At 39.0% G+C, this 27,721-nt stretch overlaps 1 protein-coding gene and 1 gene segment (V, D, J or C); both read left to right on the top strand.

The window, feature by feature from the left end:
- Window positions 1-27,721, top strand: part of LOC105068757 (M1-specific T cell receptor alpha chain) — a 493,537-nt gene that overhangs the window by 78,026 nt on the left and 387,790 nt on the right. The gene's annotated exons all lie outside the window — the stretch shown is intronic.
- On the top strand, window positions 4,363-6,059 carry LOC105068753 (T cell receptor alpha variable 22-like). The segment is given in 3 exon segments: window positions 4,363-4,835; window positions 5,148-5,230; window positions 5,416-6,059. Coding segments are annotated over 3 exon segments (516 nt in total).

The following is a 27,721-nucleotide window of genomic DNA, read 5'->3' as shown; positions in this document are numbered from 1 at the left end:
GGGGCCTCCAGGAAGAGTGGAGGTGACAGTTAATACCCAGAGTGGAGGAAATCTGTTGAGTCACCTTGGCAGTGAAGGAGGGACCATCATCACTCTGTAAGCTTTTTGGCAGCCCAGAGCTCGGGACTATTTCTTTGAGCAGAAATGTTGACACTTCTATTGCTTTTTTCCATTCTGGTGAGAAAAGCTTCTCCCCATCCTGTAAAGGTGTCTATGAATCCCAACAGCTATTTCCATGCCTTACAAGGGGGCATCTGGGTAAAGTCCATTTGCCAGTCTTCCCCTGGAGAAGTTCCCCGATGTTGTGTGGGGCGGAGTAGGGGTGGGGGTATAGGGTGACTCCCTGGGTCATTGCGGGCACAAAGTTCACAGGCCCTAGTGATTTCCTTAATAGTTTGGGACAGTAGTTTGCCTAGGAACCCTTGAGAAATTAGTCTGAGCATGGAGTCCTGCCCTAGGTGAGTGGACTCATGGAGATGCTTAATTACTGTCCATTGTTTGTCCCTAGGAATAAGAAGCTTATTATCTTTTGTCAGCAACCCCGAAAGATTCTTCTCTAGACCCTTGTGTTTAGCCCTTTGAACCTCTTCAGGTGTAGAGGACAGTGCCGTTGGGAGAGGCTGGTCCTCAGGTAGCGGAGCTGCAGCGTGTAAGGCCGGCTGTTCTCTGGCTGCAACTTTGGTGCCTTGTCTGTGAGTGTGTTTCCCTTTATAAGGGAAGAATCACCTTATTTTCATTTAATGGTGTCCTGGAAATATTTCTAGAGTTGAAAACATTATAGAGGTCCACATCATACTTTTTGATGCCTATTTAGCAGTTTGAAACATTGCATCATTAAAGTAATTACTTTCCTATTAATAAATATTTGTTTCTATCCCTTTGCTGCCATAAAGAAAGTTGTCTTACACATCTTTGTTGATTCAATTTTGTACATACGTGGAAATTTTAATAAGATTTCTAAAACTGCAATTGGTGTGTCCAAAAAAGGTACATTTAAAATTTTTTGGAGAAAGTGACAACTTGCCCTCCGTGTGGTGTAAACAGTTACACTTCAACAGTGCATGAAAAGGTGCATTTTGCATCTTCTACCAGTTGGGAACTGCCAGTATTTTTCATTGTAACCTTCCAACTATAATCCTTCTACAAGCATTTTCCGGATCCTTAGAGCGTTCAAGTCAACATTTCTCTATACAGTGGCATTCTGTCATTTGAACTTGGTCATATGTTTATTCTTTTCTTTTTTTTTTTTTTCAGTTAGGTTATTTTAATTTCTATCAGTAGGAATTATTTTTATATCTTAGATAGTATGTTGCTTTTTTTATATTATATTCTAACATTCTTCCTTTTATTTTTTAAAAGATATTTTTAGCTCTTATAATGTCAAATGTACCTAGTATTTCTTTTTGGCCTCTAAAGTCAGTGCCTATTTTAGGAAGGCCTTAAATATATTACATGTTTTCATCTTCATACCATTTCATGAAGAGTTATTCTGAGACTTACTCTATGTATTAGAACACTAAACCTTAAGGTGATTCTAAAAGATGCCAATATTTGCAGTCTTAATAAGTGTGAGCACCAACTTTTTAATTTATTTTTAAATGTGAGTTTGTCAGCCTCCAAAAACTCTTGTTGTTCACTCTTGCCTTACTGGATGAAGTAGTAAGAAAAAAAAAAAAAGGCGAAACAATGAATCAGATGGAAAGTCACAGAAATGGACCATAGTACCCATCCCAGCAGGTGATGCACATTTGAGAGCAAAATGCCAAGATGTTAGAGGACAAAGCACGCATTAAAGCTTGAGAAAAGAAATTATCTCTAAACCTCATTTTTCTTTCCCCAATTCTGTGTCATATCAGTGATCTTATTAATCCCAATCATGCATAAATATCTGCCTTCTTACTGTGTTTGTTTGACAAGCAGGATTCAAGAAAATCACATGTATGTACAGACTGGTGTCCCTGAAAACTGTTGTCACCTTCAACACTAACTAGACTCGCGGTGTTTCCGGGAGAGTGTTCTTGTTCTCTGTAGTTCTCTCTCAGTGTCAGTTCCTACAGTGACTTTTCCAAACTTCTTATGCTGCTCAGGCTTCCTAACCCAGAACCTCCAAGATTCACTCTCTTGGGAGGCCCATAATTTTTGTTTATAAGAACCAAAAAAATAAATAAATAAATAAAAAATTCCATTAAACGCTAATAGATATTTCCACTTTCTGCCTTGACACCCTGAAACCCAAACTAATTCTTTCCCCCTTCATTCCAGTAAAATTGGACATAACTGTTTCTCCTTTTACCAAATCTTGGTCCTCCTACCTGTGTTCCATATTCCATCCTACCTGTCTCTGCAGAACTTCAATACGTTGCTTATAGTCTTTCCCCAAATCATGTAAATACATCCTGATCTTCAAAAACCCCACTATTACCAATTCAACATCCTTGTCTATAACACCATGTCTCTTTGTTCCCCTTCACAGGTCAGTCTCTGGAAAGAGATTACTATATTCAAATTTTCTTCTCCTTTGTCTCGTCTCTACTGCACTTGAGCTTCTGCTGAAACACTCAAACCATGATCTTTGTGCTGCTAAAAATCAAGAGGCACTTTTCAGTCATCATCTTACTGGATAGACATTTATGCAGCAATTGCTCTGCTGTACAGCCCCTTCCTTCTTGAAACTCCTCTTTCCTTCTCTGTCAGGACACCATGCTTTTATTATTTGCCACGTACCTCCCTGGTTACCCTTTGAGGTTTCTCTGATAATTTTTCCACTGCCCATCCTGTCAGTGTTTGGGTCCCTAGGGGATTTTCTTTAGTTTCTGTTATCTTCTGAGTTTTGCTCTGAGTGCGTGTGTTGGTGAAATGACATCTATTCTCAAAGAGTAGCACTGTATCCCAGAGAACAGTGTATTGGAACTAGGCACGGATTCTAATAGAATTAAGTTTTAATCCTCGTATGTCCGTGGACAAATATTTTAACTTCAAAAAAGGACTTGATTTACCTTCTAAAAAATGAGGATAATACCTAGTCTAAAGGCTATATTGCTAAATTATCAGTGACCATTAACACAGATTCTTGAATCACACTAATGGGACAAATTCCAAGTTGTCACTTACTGTGGCCTTGAATAAAAATCATCCTTCCTTTCTTTCTAAAGTTTCCTCATTTATAAAATGAGGATGATTAACTTTGAAGGATTAAATAATGCCACTTAATTAATAATATTAAAATAACCTTAATATCCAGACTCCTGAAAATACTACTTTTAATCAGGTTAAAATGCTAAGAAATTCAAGCCGCGATCAGAGCAGGAAGGAGATGGGGCAGAAAAGCCTGAGACTTAATTTGTTTCTATTGTTGGCCTCCAGGGGGCGATGTTGCATAAGCTGGAAATAACCCTCGAATGAAAGTTCTGCTTCCCTCCTAGGAGCCCCTTAAGTCACAGATCACCCAGGTGCACATTCTGAACAGGCTCAACACCCGGATTAGTCAACGTTAAGGAAGCATCTCCTCCTAATAGTCTCTAGAACTTGCCTAAACAGGGATCTCTTGGATCTCAGATTTTCCCAGTTAAAAGAATTCCTCACAGTCTGGCATATTACTTTCTGCTCTTCATGGGGGAGCTTCCAGAGAACAGCTCTCCGCTTCCTCCCTGCATAGCCATGTTCTCAAGGACGCTCCTGCTGCTTGGAATGCCCTTCACAGTGAGTCAGTAACATTGTACTGCATGCTCCTGCCTCTGCAGAAGGAACATCATTCAGCCTGGAACACTGTCTTGTTCTAAGTAGGTCTGTCTTGGTCTCACTCAGCATTGACATTGCAGGAGGACCCGGAGTCCATTCAGTGACCCAGCCTGACGGCCACATCACTGTCTCTGAAGGAGCCCCCCTGGGGCTGAGGTGCAGCTAGTCCCATAGTGCAGCTCCTTATCTCTCCTGCTACATCCGGACAATGTCGTATGACGGGAAAAGGCTTTCTCCCCCCAGCAGTGCCCAGTAACAGGCGTTGTAAGTTAAACACAATGTGATGCCAAAGTTCCAAGTGGGGATCTGGGCGTTGGTGGTTCTGAGTGACCCACCTAGGTTACCTCTCTCCTCTTTTCTCCCTTTTGAATCAGTTTCTCATCCCACTGTGTCCAATAAAAATTACTGATTCCTAAGCATCTTTATTTTTCTACAGTATTCCTCCCAAGGCTTTTAGTGAATATTTGCCACATCCTTCAACTGTCCATCAGATCTTCACTGTCTGCAGATCACTTCACTTTGTACTTCAATGAAAATACACAGGGCCTCCTTTTCCATCCCTTTTGGCTTCAAGTCCATCTACAGAGAATTATTATCATTTATAGAGTCTGAGGTAAGAGCACAAATGAGAATTATTTTCAGATGTTTTTGAAACCACTTATTTTTCTTTTAAAATAAACTACTAAATCTAAAAAGCAATATACAAAAATCCCCAATGATTTTAAAATGTAAAAAAAAGATGTTAAAATGCATTTACAACTGAATTTTTACATTTATTTTTAAATGATAGATTTTTTAGAGAAATAAAGCTATTTACAATACTAGTTTCAATGTCCATCTGGTGGCTACAGTAAATAATATCACTCATTATGCAGGTTCAGACTAGAATAAAGATATACAGTTAGAAGTAATACTGTCTAATTCAGCAGAGTGTCCCAGCCAGCATGAGCCAATGCTGTGAATACTGTGATGACTTATGAGCATCCTTCAGAACCGCAGACAAGAACATAAGAGAAGTGAAATCATGGATCCTCAGCACTCCTGGGAAACAGTTTCTTTACGCAAGAATCTACTGCATCCATGCCATCTGAGAAGAAGTATGAGACTAGATAATTACTTTTGTTTTTTCTGTCCTAAAATTACCCCCGCAAATTCCAAAGCAGAGTCTGTTTTTTGTGAAATGTTCTCAGAAAATGTCCCTCAGTCATAAAATAATGACCCTTCCTGTTCCCACTTTCCCTCCAGCCTCTTCACTCTTCTGAGTGCAGCTGAGGCAGGAGGGTGGGGCTTCCTGTCACAAAGTGTGGGCTTGAGCAGGATTTGTTGGGTGAGCTGATTGGTTTCAGGGGCTGGAATGTTTCCAGAACCAATCATGAGACTCACCATCTGATGAGTTAAGTATCTTACAGTGAAAACATCCCAGCAAGAAGGCGAGGCGTCATGAAGAGGCTGGTGGGCGCTGTGCTGGGGCTTCTGTTTGCCCAGGTTTGCTGTGAGTTGGAGCTGCCTCGCAGGGAATCTGCAGGATTGAGCAGCTGCAGTATTGTTGAGGGGGGAGGGATGGGAGCTGACAAGTCTTGCAGACTTTCTAGTCTTCTCATCATCCCTGGGGGCACTTTCAGGGTTTTGTAGGAGTTAGTTACCCTCACCTGTGACTGTTTCTCTGTTTCTCATCAGGTGTGACAGGGGAGGATGTGGAGCAGAGTCCTCCAGTCCTGAGTCTCCAGGAGGGAGCCACCTCCACGCTGTGGTGCAAGTTTTCCACCACTGTGTCCAGTCTGCACTGGTATCGTCAGAACCCTGGGGACCGCCTCATCCACCTGTTTTCCGTTGCTTCAGGGACGAAGCACGATGGAAGATTCAGTGCCACAACAGTCGCTAAAGAACGCCGCAGCTCCTTGAACATTTCCTCTTCCCAGACCACAGACTCGGCGACTTACTTCTGTGCTGTGAGCACAGTGCTCCCCGGGCACCTGCAGCCTGAACACCAACCCTCAGCGGGCTCAGCCCCCCTCCAGCCACAGTCTCACCATGAGGCCGCCACCTACATCTGCAGGGCTTATCAGTCCTCACCTACATCAGTGCAGTTTTAATCACAGACACGTTTTCACCCTACAGATTTGGGACTTTGGTGTTTATCTTCCTTCTCAATCTGTATTTCCTTCTGCACTAAAAACGTCTAACTTGGGACTAGCAGAGTAGCTGATAAGAGGACAGAATTCAGAATTAAAACACATATTTACCACAGTATGCTGGACTCCAAGATGGTGAAATGTGAAAGGGATTAAAAGAAAAGTCACTCCAATAAAGATATTATCCAGCTTAGCCGGGTGTCTCAAGAACGTTCAGGTCCACCTCAGTGCATCCCAACAGGCGATTGTGAATACATCCTACCAGTGCTGCAAAGCCAACAGACCAAACTCAAGGTTCAATATGAACTTGATCACTTAAAACAAATTTATTTCTTGTATTTCTACATGCAAAAAGTCTGAAATCAATTTCACTGTCTACAATCAAGGTCTTGGCAGGCTTGGCTCCTTCTGGAGGCTCTGAAGGAGATTCCAGTTCCTTGTCTTTTCCAGCTACTGGAGGCCACCTGGATTCCTCGGCTCATGACCCTTTCTTGAATCTCTCCAACCTCTTGCTTCCACCACCACAGCTCCTTCCTCTTCTGCAGTCAAATATCCTTCTGTTTCTGTCTCACAAGGTGTAAAAAGTAAATCAACAGAAATCACAATTAAATAGACTTGGGAGACAGTGGGAGCGCTCATGCACCGTGAGGAGAGCAGAGGTCAAAGGGCAGAAGAAGGACTTGTCTTCTCTCCTGGCAAAGACTCAGCCAATGAGAAGCCGTGGACCCTCTGTTTACTACAGCCCTCCCCACTTCTCCTCTCTGTAAACACATTCTCCTTCCCTTGCCGTGTGGGGACTTGAATGTGGTTACAGACCTTGAACTGCAATTCAATTTTGATCTAGAATAAAACCATCTTTGCTGGAGAAATTTCTGGCAGTCTATTTGTTTCTGGTAAATAGAGGATATTTATGATTATTTTTAGGGTCTACCCTGATAATCCAGGAAAATTCATATCAAGAACCGTAAGTTAATCACATATCCAAAGTCCCTTTTGCCACATAAAGTCACATTTTCATTTTATGTAGTGAAAAATTTTATTGAAGTATAACTGACTGGCTATGTTATATTAGTTTCAGTTCCACAACATAGTAATTTGATACTTTATCAATTACGTACCAATCTTATTATAAAATATTGAGTATATTCTCTTACATAACATACTTATAACCTATTGATTTTACCCCTGAAAGTTTGTGCCTCTTAAACTTCTTTCCCTCTTTCACCTGTACTCCTTTCCCCTCCAGTCGCCACAAATTTGTTCCCATATCTGTTGTCTTTCGGTTTTGTTAAATTTATACATATGTTTTGCTTTTTACGTTTCACATATAAGTGAAAACATACAATATTTGTCTTACCCTGCCTGACTTATTGTGCTAAGTATAATACCCTCCAGATCTGTATCGTCTATAACCATATTGTCCCAAATGGCAAGACATCTTTGTTTTTTAATTCTTTGTGTGTGTACGTGTGTGTGTGAGTGTGTGTGTTCTCTATCTAATCATATGAATGAATACAGAGTTTGCTTCCATATCTTGGTTATTGGAAATAATGCTGCTGTGAACATTATGGTAAATATATATTTTCGATTAATGGTTTTGTATTCTGCTGACAAATACCCAGAGTGAAATTGCTGGATCATATGGCAGTCCTACTTTTAATTTTTTGAAGAATCTTCATGCTCATTTTCATCGTAGCTGCACCAGTTTACTTTCCCACCATGGGTTCCCTCTTCTCCACATCCTCCACAATGCTTGTTATTTCTTTTTTATGTGTTTGTTTGATGACAGCATTCTGACAGATGTGAGGTGATATCTCATTGTGGTTTTGATTTCCATCTTCCTGATGTTTAAAGATGTTTAGTATTTTTTCATACATCTGTTGGCCATCCGTGTGTCTTCTTTGTTAAAAAATGTGTATTTAGGTAGTCTCTCACTTTTTAAATCAAATTATTTGTGCTTTTGATATTGAGAGTATAAGTTCTTTATATACTTTGGACATTAACCCCTTATTGACAAATCACTTGCAAATTTCTTCTTTCATTCAGTACGTTACCTCTTCTTGGTGTTGATGGTTTCCTTCACTATGCAAAAATTTTTAGTTTGATTAGGTCCCATTTTCTTATTCTGGGTCATTTTTGTCCTTGCCTGAGGAAACAGATGTAAAATATATTGCAGTGATGAATGTCATAGAGCATACTGTCTATATTTTGTTTTAGGAGTTTTATAATTTCAGGTCTTACAGTTAAGTCTTTGATCCATTTTGAATTCATTTCACACGTGTTTTAAGAACAGGTTCTACTTTCATTCTTTAATTGTAGCTGTCCAGTTTGCCCAACACCACTTATTGAAGAGTGCACTTTTCCCTGTTACTTATTTTTGTTTCCTTTCTCATAGGTTGATTGATCGTATGTGCATGGATTTAATTCTGGGCTCTCCAGTCTATTCCATTGAACAGTATGTCTGTGTTGGTGCCAGTAGCAGAGAGCTTAGATGATTCCTTTGTAGTATATTTTAGTATCAGGGAATTTCCACATTGTTCTTTTTTCTCCAAATCGCTTTGGCTATTTGTGGTCTTTGGGCTTCCATACAAATTTTAGTAATATTTGTTCTATTCAATGAAAAATGTCATGAGTATTTTGATAAGGATTTGTAGAATCTGTGGATTTCTTTTGTTAGGATGGATATCTTGACAATAGTAATCCTTCCTACTCATAAACATGGAATGCTTTTCTACTTATTTCTATTGTCTTCAATTTCCTTTATCAATGTCTTTTTCTTTTCAGAGTAAAGATCTTTCACCTTCTTGGTTAAATTCATTCCTGGAATTTACTCTTTTTCATTTAATTTTAGATTGTGTTGTTTTCTTCGGTTATCTTTCTGATCGTTATTATTAGTGTGTACAAATGAAACTTTTTCTGTATATTCATTGTGTACCCTGCAACTTTATTGAATTTATTTATTAGTCCTAAAAGTGTTCTGTTGGTGTCTTCATAATTTTCTACATTGAATATCAGGCCATCTGCAAACAGTGACAGCTTTATTTCTTTCTCTCCAATTTGGATGTTTTTTATTTCTTTGTTCTGTCTGATTGCTGTGGCTAAAATCTTAAATACTATGTTAAGTACAAGTGAAGAGAGTGGGCATCCTAGATTTGTTTCTGATCTTAGAGAAAAAGTTTTGGTTTTTTAATCATTAAGTATAAGGTTAGCTGTGGATAGGTCATAAACGGCCTTTATTATTTAAGGTATGTACCCTCTATACCAAGTTTGTTGAGAATTTTAACATAAATAGATGCTGAATTTTATCAAATGAATTTTCTCCATCCATTGAGATAATCATGTAACTTTATCCTTCATTCTGTTAGTATATCACAGTGATTGATTTGTGGATATTCAACCAACGTTGCACACCTGGAAAAATCCTACTTACTCATAATGTGTACGTATTGTTGAATTCAGTTGTCTAATATTTGCTGAGGATTTTTGCATCTCTGTTCATCGGGGATATTGACCTGTATTTTTCTTTTTTTGTAGTATCATCATCTGGCTTGTGTATCAAAATACTGCTGGCCTTATTGAAAAAGTTTGGGAGTACTCACTATTCTTCAGTTTTCTGGAAAAGTTTGAGCAGGATGGGGACTAACTTTTCCTTAAATGTTTGGAGAATTCCCCTGTGAAGCCATAGCATTCTCTACATCAAGAATCAACAAAATATGACCCATGACCAAATCTATTCAGCCACCTATTCTTGTAAGAAAAGTTGTATTGGAGCATCGCAGCGCTCATTTATTCATGTATTATCAGTGGCTTCTTTCATGCCACAGTGGCAGAGTTCAGTAGCTGCAACAGCGACTGAGTGGCCTGCAAAGCCAAAAGTATTTACTATTCTACCCATTATGGAAAAAGATTGTAAACCCCTGTTCTGCATCATTAGTCATCAGGGAAATTCAAATTGCTACCACAGTGAGACCACTATACACCATTATGTTGGCTAAGAGTAATAAAAGTCTAGTATTCCGAATACAATGAACTCCCTAAACTCAACAGAAAGAGAACAAACAATTCAATCAAAAAATGAACAAAAACTCACACAGACATTTTACCAAAGAGGTGATGTGGTAGGGAAAAAAGCATGTAAAGAAGCACATGAACAGATGTTCAATATCATTAGCCATGAGGGAAATGCAACTTAAGGCCACAATGAGATACCACTCCACATCTATCACAATGGCTAAAGTAAGAACACTGACAATATCAAGTTTTGGCAAGAATGCAGAGAAATTAAATCACTCATACATTGCTGGTGGGTGAGTGGTCCAGTCATTCTGGAAAACAGTGCAGCAGTTTCACATTAAATTAAACATTTACTTAGCTTATGTCCCAGCAATCCACACCCCTGTGTATTTATGCTTAGGAAATTAAAACTTCTGTTCACACAACAATCTATACATGAATATTCATGGTGGCTCTTTTTGTGATGGCCAAAACCTCGAAACCACCCAAATGTTCTTCAAAGGTGAATGGATAAATAAGCTGTAGTACATTTATCCAGTCACATATTATTTATAGATCTTCCACAATTCCCGTGGAGTTAGGTCCCAATAAACCATCATAATTTGAAAATAGTGTAATAAGTCAAAAATGTACTTAATACACATAACCTACCAAACATTGTAGCTTAGCCCAGCTTAGCTTAAATGTGCTAAACATTTACATTAGCCTACAACTACAGGGGAAACTCATCTAACACAAAGTCTATTTTACACTAAAGGGTGGAGAATCCCATGTAATTTACTGAGTACTGTACTGAAAGTGAAGAATAGAATGGTTGTGTGGGTACAGAATGGCTGTAAGTGTATTGGTGGTTTTACCCTGCTGATCCCGGGGCTCGCTGGGAGCTCAGCTTGCTGCCCCTGCCCAGCATCACCAGACAATATCACATGCCATGTTACTAGCCTGGAAAAGATCAAAATTCAAAATTCCAAGTATGTTTTCTACAGAATGCATATGGCTTTCTCACCACTGTAAAGTTAAAAATCCTAAATTGAACCATCATAATTTGGAGATAGTTTGTAGTGACTAAAAGGAACACTCTGTTGATACATGCAATAAACTAGATGTACCTCAAGGGTGTTAATCTGAGTGAAAAAAAAAAAAGTCAACCCCAGAATGGTCCAGAGTGTTTGCTTACTCTTACTGGCTATTATGGTTCCATATATAATGTATGATTTACTTATATGACATTCTCAAATGGACAAAATATAAAGAGGAAAAAGAGATCAGTTGTCTGGGGTTATCAGGGGTTGCACAGGTGTGGAGGGTGTGCAAATGGAATTTCTTTTGGGTGATGGAACAGTTCTGTATCTTGATTTTAGTGGTAATAATAAGAACCTATACGTGTGATAAAACTTCATAGTGCTATGCATGAAAAAATGTGCATATAAAAATGAGTGAATCAGTAAGGCTTGTATTCTAATAATATTTTATCCATATCAATTTCCTGGTTTTGATCAATGTGTTATGGTTATGTAAAATGATATCATTGGATAAAGTTGTGTGAAATGTAGAGAGAACTCCAGAATACATTTGCAACTTCTATATGAGTCTAAACTTATTTCAAAATAAAAATAAGCATGTGATCCAACCATAAGATCGCTGGTGGGAGTGTAAACTGGGCAACAACTCTGGTGGTTTCTCACAGAGTTAAACATACATCTACCACAACCCAACGGCTCCACATCTAGGCATTGACGGAAGGGAATGAAAATACATCCCCAAAAGTCTCGTAAAGAATATTCGTAACAATTTTATTCATAATAGCAATAACCCAGAGAAAATGTCCACAAACAACAGATTAAATAAACAAATTGTGCTATAGAAACACAACGGAATATTGGTCAGCTATAAAATGGGCAGAACCACTGATACCTAAAACATGAATAACTCATTATGTGATATCTAGGAAAATTTCCACAAAGAAATTGGGGCATACTGTTTGATTACAGTTGTATGAAATTCAAATAATGTCAAAATAATCCATAGTAAAATAAAGCAGAAAAAAGGTTACTTTGTGGGCTGGGAGTTGTTTGGTTGGGACACAATGCCTCTTGATGGAGTAAGTAAGATTCTTGATAGGGGTGTGGGGTACAAGTCTGCAGTTTTAAATTCCTTTAACTCTATACTTATGATCTATTTATCACACTCTATATGTCACACCTCGATACAAATAAAGTACAAAAATTAATCAAACAAGATAAAAAATAATAAAAGGGAAAATTCACTGTTGACTATTTTTAATAAGTTGAAAAAAGACAAATATTTCATTATACTGATAATAGAAAACTTAGAAAATACTTAAACAATGTGATCGTGTTAATAATGACTCCCAAAGATGCTTGTTCATGTCCTAATCCCAGAAATCTGCAAATATTTAATCTTAAGTGGCAAAGTGAACTTGGCACATGTTGATTATTTAAGGACCTTCAACTGGGGAGACTATTCTGGTTTATCCACGTGGGCCCATTGTAACCAGAAGGGTCCTTATAAGAGGGAGATAGAGTCTAGACAAGGCGATATGACCACAGAACCAGAGGGAGAAAAGGTGCAGTGATGTGGGGTTTAGAACAGCCTCTAGAAACTGAAAAAGGCAACAAAACCGACTATTCCCTATAGCCTCCAGAGGGGACTTAATCCACCTGGAAATTTAGCCCAGTGAAATGGAATTGGACTTCAGAGTTTCAGAATTGTAAAAGAATACATTTACTTTGTTTTAAGCCACTAAGTTTGTAGTAATTTGTTAAGGAACTACTAAAAATAATAGGAAAAATTAAAAAGCAGATATATTTAGCGATACAGTAGAAATTAAAACTGTATTAGAATGAACCTATACAAAAATTGAACCAATAAAATTTTAAACTCTTAGGAGAAGGAACAATTTAATAGAAAAATGTGTTGCCAAAAATACTGAAGAAGATGTAGAAAAGCTAAATAAGTGTATAACCATTAAAGTAATTTGATAATTAGATATAAAAATTCATAGATAATTAGTAACAGAAGGGGAGTTTTTAACCTGCATATGTGCCCGACTACATAATTAAAAATCAGGTACACAGTAAGATGTATTAGTACATCATGTAGCCAAGACCATACTAGAAGTTGAGCTTGCAACAGGTACTCCTACAAGTAAATAAGAAAACATTCAAAATGAAAACAGATCACAAAGGCAATTTTAAAAAGAGGAAATTGATATGGCCAGTGAACATATAAAATACCAACTTCTATATTAATCAGAGGAAATTAAATTAAAACAAATTATTGTTTCATTTCTGTCAGATTAACAAAAATTTAAAAATCTGAGAATGTTAAATTGTTGACAAGAATATAGGGAGAGGAAGACGTTTAGGCTTTTACAAATGGAGAAAAATTACCACATGGAGAACAATTTATTCACCCACTTAGGAGAATAATTAGCCTAAACTAATAAAGAAGATGTCCACATCTAAAAATCAGGTGATTCCAATTGCTGATAACTACATTAAAGTAATTCCAACATTTGAACAAGCACATACTTAAAAGGATAATCACTGCAGCACTGAAAAGAGAAGTATAATCAATGAAAAATGGAATGGACAAATAGTGGATTATTCAGAAGTGGAAACAGTCCTATACATACTTTCTTAGATGAATCTTACAAAAAATGCTGAATATAAAAATCATCAGAATGATATAAGCTACATGACACTACCTATGAGAAATGTCAAAATACAAACACAATATAATATATTGTTTTGTGATACATATCTCTAAGTGTAAAAATTTAAAACAAATGCATGGATTCTTTCCAACAGTGGTTATTATTTTAGAAACAGAAAAAGTACCAGGGGGTAGGTATTCTTTTAGTTCTGCCTATAATGATGACAGAGAGAGAGATCCATAGAAAACACAGCAAAATTAACCACCTGTTTATTCTCATTGATAGGGGCAAGGGTTTCTGCCAGATAATTCTCTGCATTTTTTCATGTGAGAATTATTTAATTATTTTTTAAAATAATTGTAAAATTAGATAGTAGTAATCACAGTTTATACTATCTCAGCCAGTTTATAGGATGAAGCAATAGGACCCTTATTACCTGCAAAGCTGACATGTGTACTTCTAATAGGACACATACATGCTAATAAAAACTCCCTTAAGAAAATCTTTTAACTTGTTTACAAACTAGAGCATCTTCAACCTAAAATAAGCAGTGCAGACACTTCCTACTGCAGTTCATAATGTCCACTTTTTCAATACACACAAAAACAGAAAGTGTAAAGAAAGTCAGATCATCTGGCTTAGCAGTGGATCCAGTGCCCAAAAGATGTCAGTATAGGTTAGAACTAATACACAAATTCTGTAAAGTTGCAAGATACGAAATCAATATACAAAATCAATATACAAAATCAGTTGTGTTTCCATATACTAATAACAAACTCTCAGAAAGAGATATTAAGAAGACAATGCCCTTTATAATTGCATCAAAAAGGAAATAAGTGGGAATTAATTTAACTGAAGAAGTGAAAGACCGTATACTGGAAACTGTAAGACACTCTTTAAAGAAGTTGAAGAAGACAAAAATAAATGGAAAGTTATTTTCATCTCATGGACTGGAAAAATTAAATTGTTAAAATATCCAGACCTCCCAAAGCAATCTACAGATTCAGTATAATCCCTATCAAAATTCCATGGCATTTTTCAAAAGAAATAGAACAAACAAATCCTACAGTGTGTGTGAGATCACAATAGGCCACAAATAGTCAAAGCAAACTAGAGAAAAAAGAACACAACTGAGGGCATCATGTTTCCATATTTCAAAGTATATTACAAATCTATAGTAAATAAAACCATATGTTATTGGCATAAAAACAGACAAATAGAACAAGGGAGCCAAATAGAGAGCCCAGAATTCAACCCAAGAGTACACGGTCAGTTAATTCATGACAAAGAAGCCAAGAAGCCTCTTTGGAAAAAAAAATCTTCAATAAATACTGTTAAGAAAAATGGAAAGACATACGCAAAAATATGAAATTGGACTCTTCTCTTACACCATACACAAAAATCAACTCAAAATGGGTTAGAAACTTGAACATAAGACCTGAAACGATAAAACTCCTAGAAGAAAATGCTAAACTCCTAGACATCAGCCTTGCATTTGACACCACGTGCAAGAGCAACAAAAGCAGAAGCAGACAAGTGGGACAACAGCAAATCAAGTTTCTGTACAGCAAAGGAAACTACCAAAAAAATGAAAAGGCAATATATGGAATGAGAGAAAATATCTCCGAATCATATATCTGCTAAGAGGTTAATATCCAAAATATATAAAGAACTCATACGATCAATAGAAAAAACAGTCTTGTTAAAAAATGGGAAGATGATCTGAATAAACATTTTTCAAAAGAAAACATACAAATGGCCAACAGGTAAATTGGAAGTTGCTCAACACCACTCAACATCAGGGAAATGCAAAAACAAACAAACAAACAAACAAACAAACAAAACAAAAAACAAAACCCAAATGTGGTAACACCTTACATCTGTCAGAATGGATATTATCAAAAGAACAAGAAATAAAAAATGTTTGCAAGAATGTAGGAAAAAGGAAACCCTGTCCACTGTAAATTCATGCTGCTTCTGTGGCAAACAGTATGGAGGTTCCTCAAAAAATTAAAACTAGAACAACTGTATGATCCAGAATTTCCACTTCTGGGTATTGAACTGAAGGAAATGAGGTCAGTATCTGAAAAAGATACCTATACCCCCATGTTCATTGCAGCTCATCTACAATAGCCTAGACATGGAAACAACCCAAGTGTCCACTGACAGATGAATGGATAAACAAAAAGTTGTAAAAAGAAACAAAGAGAAAGAGGGAGAAAGAAAAAGAGAGAAAGAAAGAGAGAAAAGAAAAAGAAAGAGAGAAAAGAAAAAGTAAGAAAGAAAGAAAGAAAGGAAGAAAGAAAGAAAGAAAGAAAGAAAGAAAGAAAGAAAGAAAGAAAGAAAGAAAGAAAGAAAGAAAGGAAGAAAGAAAGAAAGAAAGAAAGGAAGGAAGGAAGAAAGGAAGGAAGGAAGAAAGGAAGGAAGGAAGGAAGGAAGGAAGGAAGGAAGGAAGGAAGAAAGAAAGAAAGAAAGAAAGAAAGAAAGAAAGAAAGAAAAGAAATCCTGCCATTTACAAGAGTGTGGATGAAACTTGAGGGCATAATATTAAATGAAATAAATCAGACAGACAAAGTCAAATGCTGAATTAAATCACTTATGTGTGAAATGTAAAACACAGGCACACACACACACACACACACACACCCCCAAGAGCTCACAGATGGAAAGAACAGATTGGTAGTTGTCAGAGGCAGCAGGGGTTGGAGTGAAGATCAGATGAAGGTATTTAGAAGGGACATACTTCCAGTTATAAGATAAATAAGTCCTGCAGATGCAATGTACAGCATGGTGACTATAGTCCAATTTTTTCTTTTTAAAGATGTTGGTATATGAACTCTTCTGGCTCTCAAAATTTGTTTTTCTCTTTCTTTTTTTCCTACTAGTTTGAACAGTTGAATTACAAATTTGGCGTAGAATATATATCTGACTAGAGTACCTTTCATTGGTCTGAGATATACAAGATTAAAATAGGACACAGACCCTAGATTGGAACGCGTGATCAGTATCAGAGAACAGCCGTTATCAAGGATGGAACAGGCAGAGACAGTAGGGAAGATCTGGGATCCTCAATAGTGATTCTGTGCCTTTGTATGTTATGTGATCTTGGTGGGAGTGGTTATAAAGGAACCAAGGGGAGTCTGAGGACAAGCAACCACAGAATAACTCAATTATACTCACTGGGATTTCTTTACGGGGTGGTAAAACAAAAGTAAAATGTTTGAAATTGGATAATTTGACATAAACAGCTTCAGTAGATGAAATTTAAGGACAAAATGGAAAAGAATCTTCATTCCTTCAATGTACAGAAAGGGAAATATTTTTATCTTGGAAAACATTTATACTGGTGATAGTTTTTTTTGTTTGTTTTTTTGTTTTGGGGGGGTTTTGTTTATTTTTTTTTACATTTTCACTGATTAAATAACATTTGGGGAGGGTTTTGTTTTCTGACAATATGATAAAAATTGTAGAATTGCACCAAATGATATAAATACACTAATAACAACAACACGGTCAAATATTGGGATTTAGAGGACCCATGGATTCTTGCTTCCTAGAATTCCTGATAAGTTAAGCATCAAGTTACATCATAAATGAATATGATTTTCTGCTATTACTGTTCGGTATGCCAATACACAACTGGAGAGATTAAAAAGTCAGCAGCCTATTTTGTTATTATTTGTCTGAGCAGTGTTTGCTGTTGTGAAGTTACCAGATCCCGTGGTTTGGTGGGTAAGAAGGAAGGAAAGGAGGTGAAGTCTCCATGTTTGTCTTTTGTAGGGAAGCCAGGAATGGGTGAGCATATTTCACTTAGAATTGAACTCAGAGGCAAGAGAACAATCAGAATAGGAGTGAATGTTTGCAATCACAGCATGATTCACAATGAACTTATTTCAGATGAGCCCCTCAGTTTAATCACAGATTAATTTACTAAATTTTGTAACTTTAAGTAATAAATCTCCTTCCCATACAGCTTTCAATACGAAGCTCTAGCTTGCCCTTTAACAGATATAATCATTTATCATTAAATTATAAATTAAAAGGAACATAAATTATATGTTCACGAGAGGCTGAAGCTCCCAACCTGGATGTCACAACACATTCAGTTTTGATCCAGCTGAGAACTATATTTCAGAGGCAGCTGCTATAATGCAGCTGAGGACCTCGTACACATACTGTCAGGAACTCAGAGCAGGGCTTTTTCAACAAGGGGGAACTGCTGCCATCAGACTGTCCCCAGCCTGCCCTGGAATTCATGGTCTTCCCTGCATAGTTACAAGTAATTGTAAACCAGGGCATCGGCTCGCTGTCTGCACTCAGTGGTGAAATGGGAGACAGGAAGAAATGTCTCAACTAAATATAAACTCTTCTTCCTGCATCACTCATTGATGAGTTATTTTGATCTTAAAGTCAAAAGACTGGCTGTTTTAGAGGCATTGTCTGTACTCTTTCCTAGCTGTGTATTTGCGTTTGGTCCTTTTATATTAATCCATCCATTAAAGCAATGAAACCACATGGAAGACTGACAGCGACATTCCACATGACATGTAACAGTATACACAACTTCAGTCACCAGCTCTGTGGTGTTGACACACACTGTGTCTGCAGACTGTAGATACCACATTCTGTAGGAGTGTGTTATAGCACTGGGTCACAGAAAGATCTGACATGTTTCTTGACTTTATTTTGCAAAGACAAAAAAAACCAGACACTGACAAGTGAGACTGAGCACTTTGGCCCAATGGGATAGAAAATGTGACGTCAGGACAATTCGAGGACTCATGATCTAATAAGCACACTTCTACTTGTGGAGGAAACTGGACTGAATATCCTGATCCTCTTCAAAGTCTAACAAATAAGACTCAATGTCAGATTTCCAAAGAAACAGTGTTTTATTCCTGTTATAATTTCATAAAAACATAAACTGAATAGAACCTGAAAGTCATAAGGACTGATTTATCATTTCATATTTAAGTAATTTTGTTTACTGAAAAACCTGAGTAGGGACCAAGAAGCCAGTTAAAAAAAAGAGCAAGAGAGAGACATAAATTATTTTGGATAAGATGCCTTTCACCAAGAAGGGGGAGGTCTGTGAGTTTTCCAAAAGAGTCATCAGATTCTGGATGGGGAATTTTAATTATAGGCTAAATGAACGAACAGGAAGTAGACTACAAAAAGGGCTCCTAGCCTATTCTAATCTGTTTTAAATGGCTGGCAAAATTATTCTGTTGTGTGATAACAAATGTATGTCAACTTGTTTAACCTGCAGTTCCCCTCAGCTCGAACCTTTCATACAAACTGCTTTTCCCATGCCCCTTTTCAGGTACTGCCGAATTTAATGACCAGGGAAAGACCAGCAGACAAAGTGAAGGTTTGTGGTGAGCCACGTTATTCCCATCTGTGCGCACAGACCATGTGGTCTATGAACAGAACACACCCTCCTTCCTGTTTGGGGGAGGCACATCGGAACCCAGGTACCATGTACACGTGCTGACGGGGACTCAAAGACACAGAACTCTCGGCTCAGGCAGAACTAAACACATCTGTGCAGCAGAACCCATGCCTCATGCCGCTCTCCAGCCTGCTCGGGGTCTTCCTGGCCCTCGTCTTCTCGGGTAAGGATGCTTCCAAACATGGGTGGGAATGTTCAGAGTGAAAGGATTGCACGTGGTAGCTCACAGGGACTTGGGGAGGAAAGGAAGATTGGAGAAAAGAAAACATGTTATTATTTCAATGTGGCTTGTCTTTGGGACCTAATTTAGTCTCATTCCTACATTATTCTCACTACTTCAGCTCTGTTTTCTGATTTTTCCCACAGGATCAGCAGTGGCCCAGACAGTTACTCAAGACCAGCCAGCCCTATCCTCTCACTTAGGGGAGTCAGCCACCCTGAACTGTCAGTATGAAACAAGTTATACCGAATACTATATTTTTTGGTACAAGCAGCCTCCCAGTGGAGAGATGACTTTCCTTATTCAACAGTATTCATCTAGCAGGAATGCAAAGAGTGGCCGCTACTCTGTAAACTTCAGGAAAGCAGAAAAATCCCTCAGCCTCACCATCTCAAACTTACAGCTGGAGGATTCTGCAAAGTACTTCTGTGCTCTAGAAGAAGCACAGTGCTTGAAGTAATAGGACGAGCTGAACAAAAACCCCAGAGCACAGTAAGAGAGAGCTCCCTGCTGCAGGAGCCAAGCCGAGATGCACACCTGCAGCCCCCAGACAAGACACGGCAGCCCTGTGGGTGTGTGGTCTGTGGTCCGGATCAGAAGACTGAATTCTAAATAAAAGCTCCTTTTATGTCATTTGGGCGCAGATGTCCAGAGGAACATTCTACTAATACATTTTCAGTCTTTAATTTTTGACATTAAAACAATCATGCAGAATAAAGTTGACTAAAATTGAGAACTTTCCTCATAGAAATTTACAGTGATGGTTTCACTTAAAGACATATCACAAATCTGTGTCACATTCCCTGGGTTCATCATGAAAATCACTTCCTAATTCCTTTCCTCTTACGTCTTGCGCCAGTGAGGGCACAATCAGAGAAGCAGAACTGCATAGGATGAAGGTTTAGCTATAAGAATAAGAACTCAGGCTATTCCTAGAGCTGGTGGAGGAGTCTATATGAAGCTGTGATCTTTGCATCTGGTGTTGAGCCTGAATTCACTATAAGTTAACTGGGGTGACATTTGTGAAGGAAAGTTGGATGTGGACAAACACATGGACAACTGTGACTTGTAAGGATGCACTAGAACCAGTGAAAACAAGTGGAACACTAAAACTTGGGTGTCTCTCACTTTCTGTCTCACAATCGTGGGTGTCCTTCAGGAATAATGGATGTCATTTGCCATCATGCTACATGCAGACTTGGCCCAAGACAAAGAAGATGAGGAGGAGATCTGGTGGGAGGTGGACAGGTTGCGAGTCAACAGCAAGATGGGCTAACCCACCAGCAGCAACATGTGTGATTTGCCGCAGTGCCTAGGGCCCTGCACCAGCCAGCAAAACATGATAAATATGGCTACTTCATGACAAGAACCTTCTAAATCTTGCACAAGTCTCTTTCATGGCCCACTCTAACCCAGGACAATACAGGGAAGCAAATTCTGGGAGATACATTTACAGATAGTTACTTTGAGACAGTACAAAGTTACTCCTTTACCCTCCTTGTCAACCAGGCATTATTCTGTACCACTTTTAACACCAGTAGTCTTAAATAAAGAGCATAAAAAAACCTTGCTGCCAGCTAACCTGATGCAATTATTCCTCATTCAACCTAAAACATGCTAATTCTCTCTTGCAAGGAGCAAGCCGAGTTCATTTGTCTATTTTGGGGTGATGTTCTTTGCTGTTCTAGCTGGGTCACACTCTCCCATTGAATTCTGTTTCTTAACTCCTGAGATATAATGAGATACAAGATTGGCATATATTAGCACATCTTATGTTATTATATTTATGCAAGAAGGACATGGGAGGTAAGAGTGGTTAACGTGTACATAAATATATTCATGACAAAATGAAAAAGAAATTTTCATAACTATCATCATTCTTGTTTCTGGAAATGGCCATGTGATTGCAGCTGGTATTTAGAACTAACTACCTCTTCCATTACCCAATGTGAAACCTTTTTCCCAGAGCAAGCACCTCTCCCTACTGCTTTACTTGACTTTCTATAAAACAAGCTCCGTGTTCAGGAGCAATGTCATGTGGAAGGCCATGAAGGTGAATCAGGAATTCTGCAAGTCCACCACTGTGGTTTTGGCAGAAGTTTGCAAGGCACTGAAGGCAAATACAAGGGTCTATATAACTGGAAATAATCTTGCCAGTACTCAGGGAAAATTGATGACATGTTGTATTCTGGGAAACATCATTAAGAATGATACTTGACTTCACATCAGAACAACAGACGTCAACAAGAAAACAAATAAAACTTTCAAGCTAACTTCTTATAAAAGTATATTTTTAAATTGTCTGTTAAAAATCTCTGCTAAGAGATTGGAAAGTCAAGGCATAGGCTGGTAAACTATATTTCCAATGCACATTTTGGAAAAAGGATTCAAATGTAAAATGCATTAAAAACTCCTATGAATCAATAAGAAAAGAAGACAGTTAATGAAAATGGCAAAACCTAGGAGATCCAATACAGAAATATGATATTCAATATCCAATAAATATACAAAAAACCCCTTCATATTATTATTCTTTAGGGAAATGAAAATAAACCCTCAATTAGCATTTCATCTGTGTCCTTTCAGTACCTTGAGTGCATTCATGTAGCTAGAAGAATACGATCCCAAGAGGAGAGGGAAAAATAATGTCTGTCCCCAGAAAAATAAGTGATTAAGTAAATTTCCCAGAAGCGTCCATCACTGAACTGATAGGGAGAAAAGAGCAAACAGCAACAGGTCACAGATCTGGACATTGAAGGAATGGCAGGTTTTACTAGGAAAAAACAAAGTTGATATTTATTGAACTTACTGTATGTCAGACACTGTAGTATGCATTTCAGATTCATTACCACATAAATATCACAAAGTATATGAGACATGGTTTATTGTTCCCATTTTTTTATCTGTGGAAAATGAGAAACAGCTTTCTTAACTGTGAAAATCATCTCTATCTTTCACTGTCAGCCAGGAGGTAACATCTTACTGGGCTCCTAGAGTGTAAGACTTGGATATGGAAAAGCACTTCACCCCAGAACAGGGTGGTTGGGAAGTCTTAGGGATGGTGACATTACTGGTTTAAACTGGAACCTAAAGGGAACTAGGAAAGACGATGCCGAACCTGGTACAAATTGCCCCAGGATCAATAGACGAGGAAATCATCCACTACTCAGTTGACAGCGCTGAAGGCTTTAGCAAGGTTCTCACATGGCGGTGTGCTGGGGAGAGAAGGGGCTGCAGGGAAGGATGAGCTATTATTCCTTAAACTCTCCACCCATGTTTACTTATGAGGACCTGTGCTCCTTGCCTTTGCCCTTCCTCCTGCAACGCTACCCCGTCAAACATCTACAAACTGTACCTCTGACTCCCTTTATGTCTTTGCTCAGATGTGACCCCATTATCTCAATCTTTCTATTTTCCTTCCTTGAGGGTCAGGCTCTAGCACACTCGCTGTATGAAAGCTGAAGCACTGCCACCTGGTGTCCTGCTGAACTATTTTGTGAGGCTCCTGCTGGCCTCCCTGCTGCCCTCCAGTGCTCCTGGAGTAGATGGTGGGGAAGCCCAGTCACACCAGCCAGTGCAGAACCAAAGTCCAGAAAATTCCCTGTGCAGAAACCATGAGGGGATTCAGGAGGACCAGCTGGGTTTTCATCTTTTGCCTGCCAGAGGTAAAGGTGATCAACTTCAAGAGACAAATATCCTACATGGGCTGCCTTGGACTGGAGAGCAATAGTCTACCTTGGAAAGAAAGCTGAGAATTGTTGCACAAGCTGGGAATTTTTTCTCCAGTAAGTGAAGTTGTGTCCACTGCTCTGTCCTTTCTTGTCTATAGAAATATCCTGGGAAGTGAATTCAAGTGTCAGTAATGGAAAAAAACAAATAATTGTAGCAACTACTGTTTGGTATACTCATTGCACATTATAATATGCCACCCAGTCTCAGTACAACACCCTAGAGAAGTGATTTCCCATTCAAATAGGAAACGTGGTAGACCATAGCTACTTAGGATAACGCATGAAATCTGCTATGTAAACTGCCCAGTACGCCTCAGGAAATACTGAACGTTGTCTTGTGGATAGATTCCTCTGCAATTTTAGACTCTGTCCCCTAACCATCACCCTCCCCCAAATTTTGTACATTGCCTGCATCTGGTGGCGTGCCTAAGCTAGAGAAGGTGTCGTGCAAAGGGATTTGCATGTGTGCTCTCACTGAATTCTCATTAAAACCCTTCAAGGTTGGATCCATCCACCTTAGGGCAGGACTGTAGTAAAATGCTTGAGACGACAGACTTGGGTTGTATCTTAGATGTACTATTCATTAGTTGAGTGATCATGGGACAATTAACTTTTTTTTTTTCAGTTTCCTCATATCTAGAAGGTGGATATTGACTGTATCTACCACACAGGGGCTTTGAGAAGTGAATGGGTTGAGGAATGCCAATGCTGAGCCCAGTGCTCAACAGAAAGATGCTGGTTACTTACAGAAAAGGGAATCACACATGAGAGAGGTTCACTGCCTACCTGGTGCTGCAGAGTCAGTGTCAGAGTGGAGCCTTGGCGCCATACCCTGGAGAGAGCGGATGCCTTTCCTCACCTCGCTGAGACCACCATTGAGAGTCACTATCTCAGTACAGCATTGTGTTGTCTTTTAAGTGCTTATCAGTCTTTAGAATTATCTTATTACTTAAAATATCCATTTCTTTCTTTTTTTTCTCCTCCTACTGCACTATAGGCCATTTAGTTCCTCTTCACTACTGCATCCTCTGTGCCTGGACACTGCTTAGCACACAGGAGGCTCCATCATTATATATGTATTGTCACCAAGCAGGAAAGTAGGGGGCCTTCCCAGAACAGACCCCCTGCCCCCAACCCATGTCCTCTGCCTGTCTCTTCTATATAGAAAAACTTTAGCCTCCTAGGCCTTCCCTGAGTTCCAAAGAATAAATTAATCAGAAAAGTGAAAAATGGCAGAAAGAAAGGAAAACTGTCAAACAAGACAAAATAATAATAGTTTAGCCGTTAAACAAAGTCAAGGACCTTTACTTCTTCCTCAAGGACTATACAAAATATTCTGAGCTGTGTCCTTTGAGCTGTTTTGCAAATGCTGAAACCCCCACCAGGTGGAAGAAGTTAACTGTGTGCTCCCACCAGCATGCAGACCCCAGACCAGTTGGAAGCAGAGGTTGATGATGCTGGCCCCTGATTATCTCACCACCAACCAATCAGAGGAATGTCCGTGAGCTGACCACACACCCATAAACCCACCTCCCTCCTCCTGGTCTTTAAAAAGCTTTCCCTGAAAGCCATTGGGCTGTTTGGGCCTCTGGAGCCCTACCTTCCTGGACTCCTTGCTTGGTGCCCCGATAAACACTGCACTTCCCTCACCACCACCGGGTGTCAGTAGATTGGATTTGGTGCACATGGCTGACCAGACCTACGTCTGGTCCTGTAGCATACATATGTTGAAGAAATATACAAAAGCTGAAATGATTTCTAGAGTCCATGCTATTCAAAGACTAATATAAAAGGTTGAGCTTGACTAATCTTTATGTTGTTTACTTAGAATTGTCAACATTTATGTCCTTCAAGTCACTTCAGTCAAGATTTATTGAATTTATCTCATGGTCAATTGGCTTGGCCTCTGTTTCAGATAATTCTGAGGCTTGAGGCTGCAGGATTCTGCCCTATTAGTTGAAGGAATGCTCCTGGCTCCTTGTTGGAGGTATCCACTGCTTGCCCTGGACACAGCCCCTCTAATGTGTGGGTAAATTTATCATGAGATTAGTATTTTCAACAGAAACAAGTTCCAAAGGAAGTGGCTGTCTGAGTGGTGTGGTGATGCCCTCACTGTCGTATCAGCAGGTGGACTGAATGCTGTGACCTGGAGAACCAAAAAGAAGGACCCTGACATGTAGTGGCTTCTGTTTGTCTAGCAGTTCCCTCCTAACCCTACACCTTACACTTATAAGTTAGGAGACACTAATGAGACTTCTCAGGATTTCCTTTATTAACCATAGCTGCATCTCTTTTCTTCCCATGGAAAGACAGAGATTAGCCATTGAAATGCCCTGCAATCTCGTTCCACTTTTTGAAACACCATTTGAGTTTGAGTATTTGGAAGGCTCTCTTCCCTGATGTTAGCACCTACCGCATACTGTTTCCTTTATTTCACTGGAAAGAAAGTTATGTAGTCATTTTACACTACCAATTTCTCAGAAGTACATTCTGATTATCAACAATCTTAATCAATGCTATCTGGTAATATTAAAGTCTCCCTGGACATATTACATTTTTCCAAGTATATTTCGAGCTCACAAGGAACAGAGCATGATGTGTTTATAATGTTCGGAGCTCCTGGGGAAATTCTGGACACAAAATCACTGTTTAACCAGATATGTGCATGTTGAATCAAACTAACATTATTCCTGGACTATGAAACAGGCAAGTTAGAACATAATTCTCATTTACTTTTAAGTAACTTTATTGAGGTATAATTGACATTCCATAAAATTCATCCATTTTGAACTTACAGTTCAATGATTTTTAGGAAATTAGCTGAGTTTTGAAACCTTTATCATCATCGAGATTTAAAAATTTTTATAACCGCAAAAAGATCCATCATGCCCAATTACAGTTAATCCCTAGGCAACCGCTGAGTACTTTATCTCTCTTTACGTTCATTGTCTGAACATTTCGTGTACATGGAATCATTCAGTACTTGACTTCTTGTGTCTGGCTTTTTTCATTAACATAATGTTTCTGAAGTTAATTTTTCCTGTAGCATATTTTAGTATTTAGCTCCTGTTTTGCTGAATAGTAATTCATTAGTTAATATACTATAGTTTGTTTCTCCATTCACCAGCTGATGAACATTTGGATTGTTCTCATTTTGTGGCTGTTAGGAAGAGTAACCTCAGTGTAGGCTCCCATTATTACATTTAAAACATTTAATTAAATTAAAGCATCATAAATGTAGGTGATGTGGCAGATTCCAAACACCATAGACTCCACACCAGACAGGGATGTGTTGTGATTCTTACCCAGCCACTTCCTAGATGTCTGGAAGTTAATGACTAGTTAACTAGTTAATGACTAGTTAATGACTAGTTATTGACTAGTTAATGACTAGTTAATGACTCAGTCTCTTTGAGCTTCAGTCTTCTTGTTTGTAAATTGTGACTCATAGTACCTCTATGCTGTCACTTTTGTATTTGAATAATGTACATAAGGCAAAAGATTTTTAGCACATGTTATGTGTGAACATATATAATTTGAGGGATTTCAAAGCTTTAAAAAGTTTGCTGAAAATTCATATTTAAGTTTGCTAGCCAAAGTGCTTTTCCTGCCGCAGACTGCCATCCTAGTGTCCCAAGCTGAACACTAGCAGTCCACCATTAGTCCGCCCACTTCTGAAAAGTTGTCGGTTCTCTTTTAGTTCTGACTCAGGAGAGATGTCTCAATGCTTTGGAAGCTGGTCTCAGGACAGCAGATTTGATCCCTTCCTCCTTTTGAACTACAAATAACTGATTCTAAGGCAGAAATGGTTGGTGTGTTTCGAGGACATTGATGTGGCCTTGTCTCTGATTGGCTGGGCAACCAGATGCAGAATCCTGTTTTCTGAAGCAGAATATTCCACAGGTCTAGCCTGCAGAACATTCCTAGGCTGAGGACCTTGGGCAGGACAAATGGAGAGGAATCCTTGGCCAGTCTCACTGCTGATCCTGTGGCTTCATCTTGGTGGTAAGTGCAGGGGCAGCCAAAGCAACTCTGAGCGGTCTCGGGTGGTGATGGGGAAGGAGGAGGCTGCAGGCAGGCACCTCTAGGTTCTGTCTGGGAAGGTGTGAAGACAGTGAACACTCTATGCAGAGATCAGTCTCTGTCTCTGACTTTGTCTTTCTGAACAGGAGGGAGCCGCCTCTTGAGCATGAAACAGGGTCCTCCACGGGTGCACGTTCAGGAAGGAGAGAGCATCAATGCCACCTGCAGTTTCCCTTCCAGCTCTTTTTATGCTTCTCACTGGTACAGATGGGAACCTGCAAGAAGTCCCAAGAACCTGTTTATAATGACACTAAATGGGGATGAAAAGAGGAAGGACGAGTAAGAGTCACCCTAAACACTAAGGACGGTCACAGCTCCCTGCACATCAAAGGACCCCAGCCCGAGGTCTCAGCCACATCCCTCTGTGCCTCCACACAGTGCCCTGCAGTCACCTGCAGCCCCTGCCCAAACCGGTGCCTGCTGCTGCTCTGGTGCCAGCGTTGATGAAGGGCCATATATGGGGTGAAAAAGGCAAATTCAATGAATTACAGAGTTTTCAATAATTCAGTCACTGTAGCTCCCTCAAGTAACTGGACTGCTATTAAATATCACCAACCTGGACTCCCACCAATATATTAGCCGTGTCACTGAGTCAGATCCCTTGCCTCCTCTTTAGCCAGGATTCCAATTGAGCTAGATAGTAACTCAAACCTACCTAAAACTATCTGGTTA

The sequence above is a fragment of the Camelus bactrianus genome, chromosome 6 (assembly GCF_048773025.1).
Source record: "Camelus bactrianus isolate YW-2024 breed Bactrian camel chromosome 6, ASM4877302v1, whole genome shotgun sequence".
NCBI classification, from domain to species: domain Eukaryota; kingdom Metazoa; phylum Chordata; class Mammalia; order Artiodactyla; family Camelidae; genus Camelus; species Camelus bactrianus.
Note: the sequence above shows the minus strand (reverse complement) of the source record. Positions and strands in the feature narration are given on the sequence as shown.